The 20,607-nt window shown below is 42.5% G+C and overlaps 1 protein-coding gene across 1 annotated transcript in view; it reads left to right on the top strand.

Moving 5' to 3' along the window:
* Nucleotides 1-20,090, top strand: part of LOC149203868 (wiskott-aldrich syndrome family protein, putative (DUF1118)) — a 131,686-nt gene extending 111,596 nt beyond the window's left edge. The window contains exon 2 of the mRNA XM_089403602.1: nucleotides 19,488-20,090. Within this exon, the coding sequence (XP_089259728.1) occupies nucleotides 19,488-19,916 (429 nt within the window). The 3' untranslated portion in view covers nucleotides 19,917-20,090. The remainder of the gene's footprint in view (nucleotides 1-19,487) is intronic.
* The last annotated feature ends 517 nt before the right edge of the window (nucleotides 20,091-20,607 follow it).

The raw sequence follows: 20,607 nt of genomic DNA on the forward strand, positions 1-20,607 counted from the left end.
GAGAGGCAAAACATAGAGAAGACTTGATGTGCTAGGGTTAATGTCATTATGTGAAAAGGACCTAGAGTTTGTGGCAAAAAAAGCTATCGAGGATACTTGGAGTGCTTTGCTTGGATGGTTTGTGTGGGGCAATCTTGGAGAGAGATCAAGGGTGGACTTGGTGTTGATGCTACTTTGTTGTTGACCCTTTGAAGTGGCTAGGAATAGCTTGGTGTGATGCTTTGTTGAACATGTTTGTGGGTTGTGTTCTGCTATTCATGGTGGATGCCCTAGTTAAGGTTTGGAATTTGGATCCATTTGAGAGCCCTAGCTTGTGATAATCTTGAAGGACTATCTTGTACCAGGATGTGATATTGTTGGTATGTACTTGCAATTTCACTATTATGTATATGTGAAGTGTACTATGTTGTCCAGACTATATACTTGCAGATTTGATTTTTAGCTTATGTTCGCAGGGTAATTGAGTAGTTTCAACTTTCTAGTGCGGGTTATGTATGCTGGTCTAACATAACAGTTAGTAGATTTTGTTGAGTGATTTGACAAGTAAATAGAAGCTATGTCAAAATTGGCAACTAGGACCAAACTCCATGTGGGTCATCTTATTTATGGTAACTGATATTTTTCTTGGACTCCCCTCATCGAGAGATGTAGGATTGATCTAAAGATCATCCAATTCCGATAAGTATTCATAAAGATATGAATTTATTTGTGTTATGGGACAATTCGTCAAGGTCGGCCAGCAACCAAATAACCCTCGCGTGTGGTCAACGTTTTCGTATAAAAGGAAGTGGCATGAGAGTCATTAGGACACACACTTCACTCTTGATTTCTCTCCACTCGTTTTGGGTTTTAGTGGAAGAGAAATCTAGGAGGATGAAGCCCTAGACGCAGGAGGAAAGGAGGCTAAACAAAGAGCCCTAGCCTTATTCTAGCGACAGTCAAGAAGAGATCTAAAACTGCCCTAGCCACAGTCCTAAAGAGGATGGTTTACCTGCAATCCAAGAGAGAAGATCCCTACTTCTATACGCTGCCTAAAGGATGCCTAGCCGCAGTCCAAGCATGGAGATATAACACGGTGGAGGAGGCCTATACACGCTGCCCTAATACGCAGGTCTATCCTGCCCTAGCCGCAGGTCTATGATGCCCTAACTGAAGGCCATTTTAGGTGACCAAATTGTTGGAAGGAGGGCCGAGGAATTTTGCTAGAGGACCGAGGCAAGGAGGGACTGTTTTGAGTACGTTTGAGGGTGGGCAAACCCTTAACAAGGTTGCTACAGGCATGTGGAAGCTTGTTGTAGTATGCCGCAGGGATTGAGGGCAGGCTGAGGACTTTGTAAGGGCTAGAACCACCCAGGATTACAGTGAAGGGTCTCATCCCCACCAGGAAGGGCAGCCACATCACCTTGGAGCAAATCTGGGTGAAAAAGAAGGCTGGCAAAGGGACTGTGATATGCCCTAACCAGGCCTAGTTTGTAGCAAACAAATCAGACCTCAAAACAGTGAGCTAAGGTATGTTATTTATGACATTTCTTGTAGGTGTTCGTGTTAGAAAATTATATATTACGGAGCAATGGAACACATAAAATATTGCAGAAATATAAACACAGAAAACGCATAAAACAAGAGACACAGATATACGTGGTTCACCCAGTTTGGGCTACGTCCACCCCGAACAGCCAGTCCTTCCTTTCTATTATCCAGCAAAATGAAGAGACACAACCTACAGCAGATCTGCTGTAATATCCTCTGTTTTCTCTCACAGTCTCACCTCTCTATTTCCCGCTCACAGAATACACATCTATCACACAGCCTCAAATACAATGCCCTCATACAAAGAGAGGGGTTGCCTTCTAGGGCAAAAAACCCTAAACTAAACATAAGTTCTACCGTCAGATCATCCGCCTAATGAACAGCCTAGATTGACTAGAAATTACTATACTTTTACAAGGCAATTTTACAGTTGTTTTTAGCTTCGGGGGCGCTGCCCCCGAAACCCCCCGCCAAGGGGGGGCTCCCAAAGGTCACAGCCGGCCCCCCCTGGACCCCCCCTGCAGCGAATATTTTACGGGGAGCTGGGGTCCAATGTGGCGATACCTTTGAATATAGAAGATAATCAGGCTCCACACCCAACAATCTCCCACTTGGAGACTGATTGTAGCAATTCCACCGTTGCTCCATTTGCTGGACAATGACTCCTCTTTGGACCTGGCTGTTTCTCATCTTCATCGTCATCCTTGAAGACCAATTGAAACTGAGCATATTCTCAGTTTCTCCCTGGTTACAACTTTTGTTAGCATATCTGCAGGATTCTGGCTAGTGTGTATCTTTTCCAGCTTCAACTCTCCATCTTCCAACACTGATCGTATGAAATGGTACTTGAGTTGTATGTGTTTAGTCCTGGAATGAAATGCTGAGTTCTTTGCAAGATGAATGGCACTTTGGCTATCACTGTATAACGTGCCCTTATCATGCTTCTTACCCAATTCACCCATAAACCTTTGTAACCAAATCATTTCTTTACTAGCCTCTGTAGCAGCAACATACTCTGCTTCTGTTGTTGAAAGTGCAACAACACTTTGGATTTTTGAAACCCAACTGACAGCTGTTCCTCCAACAGTAAATACATATCCTGTAGTGCTCCTCCTGTTATCTCTGTCACCTGCCATATCTGCATCAACATATCCCTGTAGGGAAATGTTTGAACCACCAAAGCATAATGCTTGATTTGTGGTACCTTTCAAATATCTGAGTATCCATTTCACTGCCATCCAATGTTCCTTTCCTGGATTGTTCATGTACCTGCTTACAACTCCCACTGCATGTGCAATATCAGGCCTTGTGCAGACCATTGCATACATTAAGCTTCCAACTGCTGATGCATATGGAACTTTAGACATATAATCCATGTCTTCTTGGGTCTTTGGGCACATTTCCTTGCTAAGTCTGAAATGGCTAGCAAAAGGTGTACTAACTGGTTTTGCATTGTGCATGTTAAATCTTTTCAACACCTTTTGTATGTACTCATTCTGAGACAATGTTAATTTACGATTTTTCCTGTCTCTAGTTATTCTCATACCAAGGATTTGTTTTGCAGCTCCCAAATCCTTCATTGCAAATGAATTTGCCAATTTTCTTTTGAGCACATTTATTTCCTGCATGTTAGATCCTGCAACAAGCATGTCATCTACATACAATAACAATATAATATAGCTGCCATCATTTTGCTTTTTCAAATAAACACAATGATCAGAGTGACATCTAGTATAACCTTGTTCAGACATAAACTTGTCAAATTTTAGATACCACTGCCTTGGAGCCTGTTTTAAGCCATACAAGCTCTTCTTCAACCTGCACACTAGTTTCTCCTTCCCTTTCACTTCATATCCTTGTGGCTGCTGCATATACATCTCTTCCTCCAAATCCCCATGGAGAAAGGCTGTCTTTACATCTAACTGCTCAAGATGCAAATCTTCAGCTGCTACAAGACTTAAAATAATTCTGATTGAAGTCATTTTAGCGACAGGAGAAAATATTTCATCAAAATCAATACCTTTCTTTTGTGCAAACCCCTTCACCACAAGTCTAGCTTTATACCTCTGTTTTCCTCCATCTTCTTCCTTCAGCCTGTAAACCCATTTATTCTTCAATGTAGTTTTTCCTGCAGGCAACCTGACTAAATCCCAAGTCTGGTTATGCATTAAGGAGTCCATCTCTTCTTCCATGGCTACCTCCCACTTCTTCCTGCTTTCAACCTGCATTGCTTCTTCATAACATTCGGGTTCACCAGAATCAGTCAACAATAAATAATATAATGAAGGAGAGTATCGTTCAGGGGGTCTACTTATCCTGGTAGATCTTCTAACACCACTTTCAGGTGTTTGGGGTGCCTGTTGTTGTTGTGGTGGTTGCTGTTGTTGTGGTTGTTGATTATTATTATTTTCAGGCACCTTTACTTTTTCAGTGATTTCATCAAGAACTGCGTATTCCTTGTTTTCCTTTTCCTGTTTCTTTTCCTGCAACTGATTCTTATACAAGACCTTTTCATTGAATATTACATCTCTGCTCCTAATGATTTTGTGATTTTCGTAATCATATAAGCGATAACCAAAATCATTAACACCATATCCAATAAAGGTACATTTCTTTGACTTTGCCTCAAGCTTTGTTCTATTTTCTTTATCAATATGGACAAAGGCCTCACAACCAAAAGGCTTTAAAATAGAGTAGTTTACCTTTTTACCTGTCCATGCTTCCTCTGGAACACCACCATCCAAGGAACTTGAAGGCCCTCTGTTTATTAGATAAACAGCAGTATCTACAGCATCTGCCCAAAACTGTAAAGGCAATCTTGCATGCAATCTCATGCACCTTGCATGCTCCATGATTGTTCTGTTCATCCTTTCTGACACACCATTTTCTTGTGGTGTTCTTGGAACTGTCTTCTCTCTGCGAATTCCATGTTCTGAACAGTACCTATCAAACTCTTTGCTGCAATATTCACCTCCATTGTCTGATCTAAGACACTTCAATTTCTTTCCTGTCTCAATCTCAACCAAAGCTTTCCATTTCTTGAAAATATCAAATACATCAGATTTATTCTTAATACAATAAATCCAAGTTTTTCTAGTTGCATCATCAATAAAAGTAACATAATAATGAGAGCCACCGAGAGATGATACCTGAGCAGGTCCCCATACATCTGTATGCACAAGCTCTAATTTTTCATTCTTCTTTTCTTTCCCAACTCTGAGAAATCTGACTCTCTTCTGTTTTCCATAAATGCAATTCTCACAGAAGTCCAAATCAACATTCTTCAGACCCGGCAACAAATTCCTTGAGTGAAGAATTTTCATCCCCTTTTCACTCATGTGTCCGAGCCTATGATGCCATAATGCTGCATCTGCTCCTTTGGAAGTTAAAGCATTAACAGAGTTAGAAATACCATTGCATAAATACAATGTACCAACCTTTTCGCCTTTTGCTATTACCAGGGCTCCTTTGGTGACCTTCCAAGCTTTATCTGTGAAAGTTGTCACACAACCTTCACCGCTTAACTGCCCTGTTGAAATCAGATTTTTCTTTAGATCTGGAACATGCCTTACCTCCTTTAATAGCCATTGGTTTCCATTCTGCTGTTTTACAAGAACCTTACCCATTCCAACGATTTTACAGGGTTTATCATCACCCAGACGAACTTGTCCAAAATCTCCTTGAACATAGTCATGAAAGTATTTCTTATCAGGGGTGGCATGGAATGAAGCCCCTGAATCTACCACCCAGGAATCAGTAATATTTTCGAAAGAAAGAATCAAAGCATCCTGTAGCACCTCCCCTATCACATTTGCTTCATGATTGTTTTCTCGCTGTGCATCTCCTTCTTTTCCCTTTCGAGATCTACAGTCTTTCTTTAGGTGTCCTTTCTTTCCACATTTCCAGCACACTATCCCCGATCTGGACTTGGATCTGCCTTTCCTTGATTTACTGCGATATCCTGAGCTCTTTCCTCTTTCCATTTTTCTTCCTCTAGACTCTGCACTCAAAGCATTTCCCGATGTCTCACCGGAGCTTTTCCGTCGCATTTCCTCGCTAAGGATAGCACTGACAACATCATCAAACTTTAAAGTACTAGATCCAGAAACGGAGTTACTAATGGCCATTACCAAACCATTCCAACTTTCTGGTAATGAGCACAAGAATAACAGAGCTCTAACTTCATCATCAAAGTTTACCCCTACAGAACTTAACTGACTTGTAACTGTATTAAAATCATTTAAATGGTTTGCAACAGATCCACCTTCCGACATATTCATATTAAATAACCGTTTCATAAGAAATACCTTGTTTGAGGCCGAGGGTTTTTCCTATAGTTTTGACAACCTCTGCATCAAACCCTCTGTCGTGGTTTCCTTCGAAATGTTGAAGGCGACTGACGCAGCAAGGCACAACTGTATTGTTCCGAGTGCCTTTCTATCAAGAAGGTTCCATTATTCGTCTTTCATACCCGTCGGCATCTTTGTTTTTCCGCCCAATGGTAGGTACAGATCTTTCTGATACAGATAATCTTCCATCTGCATCTTCCACAGCGAGAAGTTTTGGCCGTTAAATTTCTCGACCCTAAACTTACCATCTTCCGCCATTGCTCCCACTCGAACCAGGAACCCTTCTTTCCTGCGAGTTTATCAGCCAAATAGACCTTCGGCTCTGATACCAGTTGTTAGAAAATTATATATTACGGAGCAATGGAACACATAAAATATTGCAAAAATATAAACACAGAAAACGCATAAAACAAGAGAGACACAGATATACGTGGTTCACCCAGTTTGGGCTACGTCCACCCCGAACAGCCAGTCCTTCCTTTCTATTATCCAACAAAATGAAGAGACACAACCTACAGCAGATCCGCTGTAATATCCTCTGTTTTCTCTCACAGTCTCACCTCTCTATTTCCCGCTCACAGAATACACATCTATCACACAGCCTCAAATACAATGCCCTCATACAAAGAGAGGGGTTGCCTTCTAGGGCAAAAAACCCTAAACTAAACATAAGTTCTACCGTCAGATCATCCGCCTAATGAACAGCCCAGATTGACTAGAAATTACTATACTTTTACAAGGCAATTTTACAGTTGTTTTTAGCTTCGGGGGCGCCGCCCCCCCTGGACCCCCCCTGCAGCGAATATTTTACGGGTGGCGTTGCCGCCCCCATTTCGAGCTGGGGTCCAATGTGGCGATACCTTTGAATATAGAAGATAATCAGGCTCCACACCCAACAGTTCGATCCTAGATGAGGATCAGATTTGGATGGTGTTAAGGCAGACTGTGGAAGTCAACGAGATGAGGGCAGATTAGATGCCCTAGATTAGTGACAGTTTCCACGGTGGTTGGGCAGTAAACTTGGAGTGAGAGTTTGTCATGTATTGGGTCAAAGTGTTGACTATTGCATAGATCATAGTCTATCTTGCTGCTGGGCTAGGCCATAGGCCTTAGCTAGTAGCTAAGGTAGTATAGCAGCTTGACTAAAGAAGTGTGGCAGCATGATAGAAGTAATGGTGCAGCATGGTGTAGATCAGTATTGCCGGACATGGTGCAACATTGGTACAACCATGGGACAACAATGGTACATGATGCAGTACAGTGATGGGTACAATCATGATTAGTGAAGCATGATGAAATGCAACATAGTGATGATGGGTGTAGCATGGTGCAACACAGTGAGGTGCAGCACAATGATGAGGTGCCGCATGGTGATGGAGTCACCTTGGAGAATCAGTGGAAGCAACATGTCTTCAACTGAGTTTAGCTACCTCATGTATCATCTTCTTAGAGATGATTTATGCTCCTATTTAGATAAGTCAAAGTGTTGACTTCTGTTGTAAATGTACTATCTCTCTCTGCTGAACTATTGAAGAACATATAAGAAGAATTGATCAAGGGTTTCCCCACATTGGGGTTTGTCCCTGGCTAGCGCCACATCTTGTGTCCTCTTGTCTTGGCTTGTCTTCTGCGATTTATGTTTATGTTCTATCTGCAATTTACTATTATGCTGATGTGATTGCTAATCTGGAAAAGATATTGAGCTAACTATGAAAATTGAAATAAATTGCTCTAAGCATAGAACATACCTTAAATTAACACGGTATCAGAGCTGAGGTGAAGACAAAGCCCAAGCAAGAGCGAAAGAGCAATCACCGAAGACAGTTGGAAAAAGGCTTAATGGATTCCTCACCCCTCCTCAAATTCACCAAGGGTGAAGTCGAAGTAGAGAATATTATCAGAATGGCGCAGCGGAAGCTTTTGATGGCCTACCTTAAGATCACTTCAATGGGAAGTCCGGATCTAAGGGTGGAAGGAAAGGCAGATGCCTTGCTTGCAATAAGTTCAAAGGAGTGTCCGAATGGTAGGGACACATCACTTGATGATGATAACAATCATTTTAGGGACATCTTCAATGATCAGAGGAATGACAGGTAATGCAAGTCATCAAGGAAATGTCCGACTCTTCAAAGAAAGAAAGGAACTCCAGGTATGATGGGTGCAGCATGGTGCAGCACAGTGAGGTGCAGCACAATGATGAGGTGCCGCATGGTGATGGAGTCACCTTGGAGAATCAGTGGAAGCAACATGTCTTCAACTGAGTTTAGCTACCTCATGTATCATCTTCTTAGAGATGATTTATGCTCCTATTTAGATAAGTCAAAGTGTTGACTTCTGTTGTAAATGTACTATCTCTCTCTCTCTCTCTCTGCTGAACTATTGAAGAACATATAAGAAGAATTGATCAAGGGTTTCCCCACATTGGGGTTTGTCCCTGGCTAGCGCCACATCTTGTGTCCTCTTGTCTTGGCTTGTCTTCTGCGATTTATGTTTATGTTCTATCTGCAATTTACTATTATGCTGATGTGATTGCTAATCTGGAAAAGATATTGAGCTAACTATGAAAATTGAAATAAATTGCTCTAAGCATAGAACATACCTTAAATTAACACGGTATCAGAGCTGAGGTGAAGACAAAGCCCAAGCAAGAGCGAAAGAGCAATCACCGAAGACAGTTGGAAAAAGGCTTAATGGATTCCTCACCCCTCTTCAAATTCACCAAGGGTGAAGTCGAAGTAGAGAATATTATCAGAATGGCGCAGCGGAAGCTTTTGATGGCCTACCTTAAGATCACTTCAATGGGAAGTCCGGATCTAAGGGTGGAAGGAAAGGCAGATGCCTTGCTTGCAATAAGTTCAAAGGAGTGTTCGAATGGTAGGGACACATCACTTGATGATGATAACAATCATTTTAGGGACATCTTCAATGATCAGAGGAATGACAGGTAATGCAAGTCATCAAGGAAATGTCCGACTCTTCAAAGAAAGAAAGGAACTCCAGGTATGAAGAATCAAATGTTGTTTTTGGTAAGATAAAGAAGTAGTATCTTATATTGGCCCTCTCCTCTAGACTCTTTGGGAATCTGGCTTATTGATTGTAGTGCATCAAGGCACTTCATCGGATAGAAGGGTGCTCTCTCTAATTTGGTAGAGATGGAAACAATCATGGGATTATACTTGAAGTCATTGCCAGCTATCCCGGAAAGGGTGTAGGGAATGTTACCCCTCGATTGAATGACGATAACTAGACTCATTTACAAGAATCTCTTTTATGTGCCTGATTGCAAGAAGAACTTGGTGTCCATTTCCGCAATGAAAGTCAAAGGTTTCAAAGTGGCATTCATTGATGGAAAGGTATGTGTTTGAAAATGGAATTTTCAAAGATGCTTTTATTCAGGGTTGGCAATTTGTATCAAGTTGCAAGAAGTCCATTGGGGACCATGTTAGTTGACACATCTCATCTATAAAGGTCGGCCCTACCCGATGTGAGTCAGATGATGACAGGGATGCCTGAATTCGAGAAGAGCATGAAGGTACATGTCCAAGATGTGTTGAAGGAAAATCTTACAAGGGGACCATTCCCCTCATATAGCAGGTCCACAGGGTTGGAACAACCCGAGGGGTTTGAGATTCATGATCGGGAATCTCATGTATGCAGGTGGAAGAAAGCCCTCTATGGCTTGAAGCAAAACACCCTGGGCTTAATATGAGGGGATTGATAGCTGTCTGATGAAGCTGAGATTCACTAGGAGTAAAGCCGATCCAAACCATTGCTTGAAGGTTGTGGTTAATAGACCTCTCATATTGGCACCTTCTGAGGACGACCTATTTCTGACAGGTGTAGATCCTCTCATTTGCAAAAGTAAGAGGGAATTGGATTCCGAATTTGGAATGGTGAACTGCAAGCCCGTGACTACCTCGATGGAGTTTAACTTTCAGAAGTTATGTGGTAGTAATGCCGGACCAGATTTGGGAAATGCCTCTGAGTTTCATAAATTCATTTGCATTGATGTTCTTGGTGAACTTCCGTCTGGATATATGTTTTGCAGTTAACATGTTGGGCTCATATTTGGTTGAGCCTCACTGGATTGGTGCCAAGAATCATTTGAGATATCTTCAGAGCACAATCTCTCATGGATTGAGATACACTGCTGGAAATGTGAACCTGCATGATTATTCTGATGCTGATTATGCAGGCAGTGTGGAGGATCACAAGAGCACTTCTTTGGGTTTTGCTTCGATATCGTGAATGAGCAGGAAGCAGAAGTCGGTTGCTATAAGCACCACTGAGACCAAATACATAGCTACGAGTATGACCTCGTGTGACGCTACCTGGTTGCGGAAGCTCTTTAGTGCGCTGTTTGACACATGATGGATACCACCGTGATCTTCTGTGACAACCAGAGGGGGATTTGATTGTTGAGGAATCTTGTGTGTTATGATCGCTCCAAGTGTTGATGATCAGAGTAATACTCAGTGAGGAGTATTGCTAGAGCACAGTCCTCGCTAAAAGGGAGTGTTGATTTGTGGTAGCATCGAATGTGCTCTAGCCACGAAATTTGGTGGAGAGGTTGGGGTGCATGAGATCTCCAATACCCAGAAAGGGTTTGGGCAGATTCTAAACAGTTTGGGAGATATTAAAATAATTAATATTTTTAATGGAGTCCTTAAGTCTAAACTCAGGGAAATTAAAATATTAATGTGGATTAATATAAAACTGTGTTAGAATGGTCCAAAAGACATGGATCAAGCCAGATCTAATCTTAGCCATTGATTAGGGACTTAATCTCGGCCGTTGATATGTCAACGAGAAAAGTATAAGAGGAGGCTTGAGGGTCACTTGGAGAGTACACCAGAGTGATCAGTCATTCTATTCTCTAGAGCGGGGTTTGCTAAGAGAGATAGAATTAGTGATCGGGAGTTGCAGCTGAGGGGCATTGAGTACAGAGAGACAGAGAGGCAGAGATAGTGCTAGAAGAGCATCAAGTAGCCAGAGAGTGACGCAATAGCCGCTAGGGCTCACGCAAGGCCACGTAGAGGCAGCTGGGAGCTATGCAGAGCCTCAGAGAGGCCAACGTCGCTGAAGCAGAGGGCCAGAAGGCTGACGCAGGGCCTCCTAAGGCTGACGCAGGGCCTCCTAAGGCTGACGCAAACCCATCCGGGGTGACGCAGGGCCAACGCTGGGCAGAGAGGGGCTGATGCAGTCTAGAAAGGGCAGATGCTGGGGTTTCTGGGGCAGATTGGAGATGAGGAGCTGCCGGAAGGATTATCCGGGGTTTCAACTAGGGGATTTGTCTCTAACTGAGAGGTATTACTGCCAAGGAAATTCTCTGTTGGGTAGGCTAGTTTCGGCACTCAGATTGTACTCTGATATTGCTTAATAAGAAAACCTTCAGATAGTTGCATCGGTTTTCCCACATTGGGTTTTTCCGAGGACATTGGTCCAAAAATAATGGTGTCATATGGTGTGATTGTTTTTGTTTCTTTCAGTTGTTGATCTGTAATTTGTTGAGCATGCACTAGTGTTTATTTTCAATATTTACATTGTAAATAACTTGTTAAGTAATGGAACAAGTAGGTAGGAATAAATCAAATAAAGTGCATGGAGGATTTCTAACTAAGTAGACTTAGAAACTTCAACATGGTATCGTAGCATGATTGCAGATCACAGGAGGACTGAGAACATTCGCCGAGCAGAGCAATAGTAGCTGAAAATCGTTGTCCCGAGGTGACAGAAGCTGTTTCTAGCAGAGTAGCGACAAGGGAAGGGTGACGCAATGCCTGCATCATCAAGGGTGAGCCGGGAAGAGGCAGCGCAGAGGCCAAGGGAGGCAAAGGGAGGCTCATGCAGAGCCACAAAGAGGGCCAGAAGGCTGTGAAGCAATTGGTTGAGGAGGTCAAGTTGCTGGTGCCGAGATTGCGCAGAGCCTAGGAGCTCTCACCTTCAGGTTGTTGGGGTTTAGGAGGCTGTGGGAAAGTTACAGAGTGGAGCTGGTGGGGTACTGTAGTCAGAACAGTAACTAACAGGACAAGGAGGAGGGAGTTTCTGCTGAGGCGGATTTCTAGCCAAGGAATTTGGATCAGTGTTGCAATTGCACAGACGATCGAAGAGGGGCAACTTGACGGTTGGCAGAAGGATTTCCAGGAGGGAAATCGGGACTCAGAGGGAGTCCAGAAGAGAACTTCCAGACGGGAAATAGAGATACTCAGCAAGAGTCGAACCGAGAATTTCCAGGCGGGAAGTAGAGAGACTCAGTAGTAGTCGAACAGAGAACTAGGCGGGAAGTAGACTTAACAGGAGTCGAACAGAGAACTTCCAGACGGGAAATAGACTCCGCAGGAGTCGAACAGAGAACTTCGAAACGGGAAGTAGACTCAGCAGGAGTCGAACAGAGAACTTCCAGAAGGGAAGTAGACTCAGCAGGAGTCGAACCGAGAACTTCCAAGCAGGAAGTAGAGAGACTCGGAGGAGTCGACAGAGAAGAGCAGAGAGATGGCCATGAATGGGCTGAGGGATCAGGACAGGCTGGACGGGGTGTCCAACTTTGTCATCTGGAAGGCCAGGATCCTGTCTGTTCTGTGTGCCATGAGTGCTCACGCACCACTTGAGCGGAAGTGGGGAGACATCGAGCTGTAGTCAAGCGGACTACAGGCGATGAGGGGCAGGATCCTCGAGGTACCCAACCTCTTGGATTAGATCTTGCTACGGGAGCCCCAAAGAGGAGTAGCAGGACTGACGGATGTGGATAGAGACGGATGCAGATGAAGCGGCAGAGAGAGTTACAGTGCAGGATTCCCAGGACAACGCAAGGCTAGCAGGCTGCAGCAGTGCAAGAGGCACGGGAGTGTTGCACCAGTGCAAGATGACACAGAGAGGTGTGCAATGGTGCGAGATGCAGGGAGTAGTTGTAGCAACGTAGAGGTCAGAGAGGGAGCACTTGTCAGTGGTAGAGGGAGCTTCAGCATCAGCGGGTGTCTCTAGCCCAACAGAGAGGTCAGAATTGGGAGATTAGTTACTTACTTCTCAGTAACTGAGTTGCAGTGCAGCAGTGGGCAGCGCAATGCAACATGATGAGAGGAGATGCAGTGCAAATGCAACAGTGGTAGTGGTAGAGCCATGGGCAGTAGCATGGATGCAGAGGGAGCTGTTGTATAGATGCTGCAGTGGCAGTGGTAGAACCATGGGCAGAAGTACAGGATACAGCAGTGCAGAGGATGGTGGGCAGCAGGCCTAGCATCAACACAGGGACCAATGCCGGATGGTCAAAGTAATACTCAGTGAGGAGTATTGCTAGAGCACAACCCTCACTAAGAGGGAGTGTTGATTTGTGGTAGCATCGGATGTGCTCTAGCCACGAAATTTGGTGGAGAGGTTGGGGACATGAGATCTCCAATATCCAGAAAGGGTTTGGGCAGATTCTAAAGAGTTTGGGAGATATTAAAATTATTAATATTTTTAATGGAGTCCCTAAGTCTAAACTTAGAGAAATTAAAATATTAATGTGGATTAATATAAAACTGTGTTAGAATGGTCCAAAAGACATGGATCAAGCTAGATCTAATCTTAGCCGTTGATTAGGTACTTAATCTCGGCCATTGATATGTCAACGAGAAAAGTATAAGAGGAGGCTTGAGGGTCACTTGGAGAGTACACCAAAGTGATCAGTCATTCTATTCTCTAGAGCGGGGTTTGCTAAGAGAGATAGAATTAGTGATCGGGAGTTGCAGCTGAGGGGCATTGAGTACAGAGAGACAGAGAGGCAGAGATAGTGTCGGAAGAGTAGCAAGTAGCCAGAGAGAGTGACGCAGTAGCTGCCAGGGCTCACGCAGGGCCACACAGAGGCAGCTGGGAGCTGCGCAGAGCCTCAGAGAGGCCAGCATTGCTGACGCAGAGGGCCAGAAGGCTGACGCAGGGCCAGCGCTAGGCAGAGAGGGGCTGATGCAGTCCAGAAAGGGCAGACGCTGGGGTTTCTGGGGCAGATTGGAGCTGAGGAGCTGCCGGAAGGATTATCCGGGGTTTTAGCCAGGAGATTTGTCTCAAACTGAGAGGTATTACTGCCAAGGAAATTCTCTGTTGGGTAGGCTAGTTTCGGCACCCAGATTGTACTCTGATATTGCTTAATAAGAAAACCCTCAGATAGCTGCACTAGTTTTCCCACATTGGGTTTTTTCGGGGACATTGGTCCAAAAATAATGGTGTCATATGGTGTGATTGTTTCTGTTTCTTTTAGTTGTTGATTTGTAATATGTTGAGCATGCACTAGTGTTTATTTTCAGTATTAACATTATAAATAACTTGTTAAGCAACGGAACAAGTAGGTGGGAATAAATCGGATAAAGTGCATGGAGGGTTTCTAACTAAGTAGACTTAGAAACTTCAACACCAAGCATATAGACATCAGGTACCACTTTATCTGGGATATGGTACATCGATGAGCTAGAAGGCTCCATCGCATTGGGACTAATGTGCAAGTTGCAGACATTCTGTCAAAGCCCTAGGGAAAGGTCAAATTTGTGACTTTCCAGAATGACTTGGAGTCATTGAGAGACCCTCTTATGAGGGTCTTGTATGATGCATGCATTGAAATCTGGGAGCTCCAGGGTGCTTGGGGTACTTCTTGGAGCAACAAGCGACCATAAGGCGACTCACCCTCCCCTAATGGTGCTGTGTACAGGGTGAATGGTTCAGCTTTCCCCTGTGATACCCTGTGGCGACTTATGGACAGGATGAGTGGTTCTTCTGTCGAGGCATCCTACCCATGCAGTTTGGGACTCATGGGAAGTACCTCTCATTTGGCCAATCAGTAGGGAAATGGGGTTAGGGACCATAGTAGTACCGATGGATGCATCGTGTATCTACTGTACTGCCTATGTTAGGATGACCGACATTGATCTGGGATCAATGAAACTGACTTTGGATCAGTATGAGTGGTTTGAGACACTCTCTTTTGATATTGGTCTGGGATCAATGAAACTGACTTTGGGTCAGTATGAGTGGTTTGAGACACTCTCTTTTGATATTGATCTGGGATCAATGAAACTGACTTCGGGTCAATATGAGTGGTTTGAGATACTCTCTTTTGATATTGATCTGGGATCAATTGGAACTGACTTCGGGTCAGTAAGAGTGACATAACTCTCTCTTTTCGAACTGATCTGGGATCAGTAAGAGTGGTATGACACACTCACTTCATATGGGACTGACTTTGGGTCAGTAGAGAATGGTAGGAGACATTCTCGATCAATTCTTCTTCTTCATGGTTCAGCAGAGCAAAGCAGAGCAGTGCAGGGCACTGATGGCAGAGATAGTACAATTTGGCAGATGGATCAACAGATGGAGTTCTCCCTAGTTGGGAGGGAGTGTTAAAATTGGAAACTAGGGCCAAAATCCATGTGGGTCATCTTATTTATGGCAGCTGATATTTTTCTTGGACTCCTCTCATCGAGAGGTGTAGGATTGATCTAAAGATCATCCGATTCCGATAAGTATTCATAAAGATATGAATTTATTTGTGTTATGGGACAATTCGTCAAGGTCGGCCAGCAACCAAATAACCTCTGCGTGTGCTCAACGTTTTAGTATAAAAGGAAGTGGCATGAGAGTCATTAGGACACACACTTCACTCTTGATTTCTCTCCACTCGTTTTGGGTTTTAGTGGAAGAGAAATCTAGGAGGATGAAGCCCTAGACGCAGGAGGAAAGGAGGCTAAACAAGGAGCCCTAGCCTTAGTCTAGCCGCAGTCAAGAAGAGATCTAAAACTGCCCTAGTCGCAGTCCTAAAGAGGATGGTCTACCCGCAATCCAAGAGAGAAGATCCCTTCTTCTATATGCTGCCTAAAGGATGCCTAGCCACAGTCCAAGCATGGAGATATAACACGGTGGAGGAGGCCTATACACGCTACTCTAATACGCAGGTCTATCCTGCCCTAGCCGCATGTCTATCCTGCCCTAGCTGCATGTCTATGATGCCCTAACCGAAGGCCATTTCAGGTGACCAGATTGTTGGAAGGAGGGCTGAGGAGTTTTGCTAGAGGACCGAGGCAAGGAGGGACTGTTTTGAGTACATTTGAGGGTGGACAAACCCTTAACAAGGTTGCTGCAGGCATGTGGAAGCTTGCTGTAGTATGCCGCAGGGATTGAGGGCATGCCGAGGACTTTGTAAGGGCTAGAACCGCCTAGGATTAGAGTGAAGGGTCTCATCCCCACCAGGAAGGGCAGCCGCATCACCTTGGAGCAAATCTGGGCGGAAAAGAAGGCTGGCAAAGGGACTGTGATATGCCCTAACCAGACCTAGTTTGCAGCAAACAAATCAGACCTCAAAACAGTGATCTAAGGTATGTTATTTATGACATTTCTTGTAGGTGTTCGATCCTAGATGAGGATCAGATTTGGATTGTGTTAAGGCAGACTGTGGAAGTCAATGAGATGAGGGCAGATTAGATGCCCTAGATTAGTGACAGTTTCCACAGTGGTTGGGCAGCAAACTTGGAGTGAGAGTTTGTCATGTATTGGGTCAAAGTGTTGACTATTGCATAGATCATAATCTATCTTGCTGCTGGGCTAGGTCATAGGCCTTAGCCAGCAGCTAATAGTATGACAGCATGACTAAAGCAGTGTGGTAGCATGACAGAAGTAATGGTGCAGCATGGTGTAGATCAGTGTTGCCGGACATGGTGCAGCATGGTGTAGATCAGTGTTGCCGGACATGGTGCAGCATTGGTACAGCTATGGGACAGCAATGGTACATGATGCAGTACAATGATGGGTACAGTCATGATTAGTGAAGCATGATGAAATGCAGCATAGTGATGATGGGTGCAGCACAGCATGATGATGAGGTGCAACACAATGATAGGTGCAGCATGGTGATGGAGTCACCTTGGAGAATCAGTTGAAGCAGCATGTCTTCAACTGAGTTCAGCTACCTCATGTATCATCTTCTTAGAGATGATCTATGCTCCTATTTAGATAAGTCAAAGTGTTGACTTCTGTTGTAAATGTACTATCTCTCTCTCTCTCTGCTGAACTATTGAAGAACATATAAGAAGAATTGATCAAGGGTTTCCCCGCATTGGGGTTTGTCCCTGGCTAGCGCCACATCTTGTGTCCTCTTGTCTTGGCTTGTCTTCTGTGATTTACGTTTATGTTCTATATGCAGTTTACTATTATGCTGATGTGATTGCCAATCTGGAAAAGATATTGAGCTAACTGTGAAAATTGAAATAAATCGCTCTAAGCATAGAACTTACCTAAAATTAACAAGCTAAGAGGGCAGATTTGTTTCTAACAAATTTAATGTTTATAAGTTATTTTCAGATCTGTTATATGTTGGGATTGTGCCCTAAGCGCTGGAACCATAGTTCCCTTGAAATACCTATGTTCAATGTTTATTTTCTTATGCTGCCTTATGTATTTGGTTGGATAGAAGTAGATATATGTTGGTATAATTTATATCATATTCAGCCATAAGGCTGAAAGGTCACATGAAATAAAGTGGGAAACCTCAAGTAAATGAGGTGAAATTTCTGAATTTGTCTTGAGCACATATTTTTGAAATTTCCACATACAATAGGCATCTAATCACCAAATGTTTCCTTCTCATAACACAGTTGACCACAAAATGATAGGAGTGGCATTTCATCCAATTCCATTGCCTCCTCAACATTCTTATGGGATACTTGAACTTCCAAAACCCAGATGAATAGGAGAGTTGTATATCATTGTATGGAACCCTTGAACAGCTCCTAGAAGACGTTGTAGTGGTTCCTACAACATCATATTATTTTATACATGTTTTTACTTGTGTTCTTTTTGGTTAGTATTTTTTGTTTTAAGCAGTCTTTTCAATTTTGCTTTATGTATGCCTGTTATAACTTCACTCCTATTGACCATTGTTTGTCAACTTGATGATCTTAACAAGAATTATTTTTATGTTTTCTCTTTCATAGCTACTGTAGGAAGATTTCAAATAAAAATTATGGAGTTTTAGCTTACAAGATGCATTTACACAATTTCCATAAATACACCATGTGACCCAGAGAGGCAAAAACCTATCCAAATATCTAAGGAAACTTTCATGCATCATTCTACATAACGTCGTGCATGTATATGTACCTGATGGAATTCATAAAAGCAAGCTGTATTTACATCAAAGACACTTTCTAATATCCATGTCAAACCCAAGTCCCTTTGCGATGCTCTCCAAGGTCTTTTTTCCACAAACAAGCAATATGAAACTACAAAGACAAACATAACAACACTCTTAAGCACAACTATTGTCTAGGGCGTACAAATAGCATTCTATATTTGCAAATGACAATTAACATTTCCAGCTCTATGGGTTTCCAAACAAGTGTCCTTGGGAGTTTCTTTTCATTCACTAACATGGTTGTAGAATTGAAAACACGAGTTCTGATAACTGCATACATACATGTGCTAACATGGAGATAACCCAAGAGATGGCACTAGCGACTTCTTAGAAGCACCATAAAAATTATCATTGCATTCTCAATTTTTGGGACTTGAACCAACACATTAAGTTTTAACCAATGCATATCAAGTACATGCTTGCAGTTTTAACAGGTTAGCATATAGGAACAATAAGTAATTATAAAGTAGGGGTGTGATGCCTAAAACACTCCTAAGAAAATGAACAGGGTTCCTTTTCATCAAACATGAATATAAATGGTTTTGTACTAGTTTAACAAAGGCTACTACAGCAATTATAGCCAACAAAGATACCAGTGCCATGCACAAACGTGTATGTTACTATGTGGTCATCGCAAACACCAGTGACATATCCCTTGGTTATTCATGTAGAAATTCCAACCAAAGGGGTTTCACAAAGGATAGTAATGACCCTTGGGTGTGTTCATATATATGTCTTTGGCGACCTAATGTGGCCTTCCTGTTGCTTTTTGGCTGTCATACTTTCCTGCAAATTGATTTGTATGTCAGTGTATGACCCCATCTTTCATGAAATCATAATAAGCAAAACATTGTAACAGCTACCAAATTGAAGAAGATTTTGCATTTGCATGTTCCCTAAAGGCACTTATTTCAAAAGATATAATGACCCCCACGCTATGTACATACAAGATGCAGCCGAAAACATCAGTTATTAGTTATTACACTATATAGCCTATGTAGGATTTGATCTAATCTTCAAGTGTGGACCAAAAAAATTCTAAACTCAAAAGTAAGGGACTGTCATACAAACTTCAGCCAATTGAATATTTCAATGTGTATCTTAGATGTTTGTATCAAAGACACTGTTGTCCATGACAAACTCACTCATTAACGTTCCAGATACTGTAGGCATGGTTCTTTTGAATAACAGAAAGGTATTCTGCAAGTTTTTGCTGCAGCTCTCTGGCAACATTATGTGCTCAGGTGATTCATATTGCTGTACAGGAAAACAATAGAGAATACATGTGAATTCTTTCAAGTACACATCTTATTTTTGTGTGCAAATCAAGCTGCTGAATTGTTGATGGTGATTACTTTGTATGTTGCCATCAAATTAGGTATTGGTATATTATCCATATTTCTGTTTCTTTGACGTCTTGTTTTGTGATAAGAAGCTAATAATTTTTTTCAATCATGCAGGTTAAGGTTCTTCCACTCGGTGATAAAACTGCTGTTTTACGACCAAAAAATAATATTGAGGGCTCATCAATAAAGTTGCTTTCAAGGGTGGAACAACTGAGATTGCTATCCAAAGCAGAGAAGGCAGGCCTATTATCTGCTGGTGAAAAGTTTGGTCTCTCTCTTTCTAAAATTGAAAGCCTGGGCCTTCTTTCAAAAGCAGAGGAGCTCGGTATACTTTCAGCAGCCACTGATCCTAACACACCTGGAGCACTTCTAAATCTAGCAATAGTTCTTCTGATTGCAGGGCCATTGTGTGCCTATTTTGTTCCCGATGACTCAAGTTGGGAAGTAGCATTGCAAGTTGCAGTGGCTTTGCTATCTGTTGTCGGTGGGCCTGCGGCATTTGCCGGATCGAATTTGGTATCAAAGTTGCAGAACTCAAACTAAGATTCAAATGAAGCATTTATTCATAGTCATCATTCTTTCTGTTTGGATTTATTGTATTTAATATTCAGGGGTAAGAGATGTATGGAGTGAACCTTTTAGGGATCATCCAATAAACTGATTCCATACTTTTTGAATATTTTCATTCTATCAAATAACAGTCTAAGTTCTGATGTATTTCTATCAGGTATTGACAAAAAGATTAGCGTCACTTGATAGTTTTTAAATCATGTTCCTTCTTTCTTCTCCATTACTTTGACTGCAGCTTTGTTACCCACAAGTGAGTCTATTGGCTTGATGTGGGGATACACAAAACTATGAGTGACACGGGGAAATTAACTTCTTTGTTGGATATAATCGAAGGACCAACTTATATGATGTTTTGATTATGCTTTTAAAATAAATGTTGTGATAAGTTGGGTTTGAATGAAGACCTCCCAAATCACGGTGAGAAAGTAGATGTTTAATAAGTATTCAATTATATTTGAGCCCTGCCAGCTCGAAATTAAGATCAAATTGAGATGTGCGTTATTCATAATCCAAGTAAAGGCAGCTGCCACTCGGCTTTCGTTGACAGTAGTGTGATCATCAAAATCAGCTATGTGCAAGCAAATTGAAAGATGGGAACTCAGTTGCATATTAATTAATTTATTTATTTTAATCATAGTAATCAATAACTCGCTGAAATAATCTG

Source organism: Pinus tabuliformis, chromosome 2_1 (assembly GCF_031772625.1).
Source record: "Pinus tabuliformis cultivar Carrire ecotype Pingquan chromosome 2_1, CPIR1, whole genome shotgun sequence".
NCBI lineage: Eukaryota > Viridiplantae > Streptophyta > Pinopsida > Pinales > Pinaceae > Pinus > Pinus tabuliformis.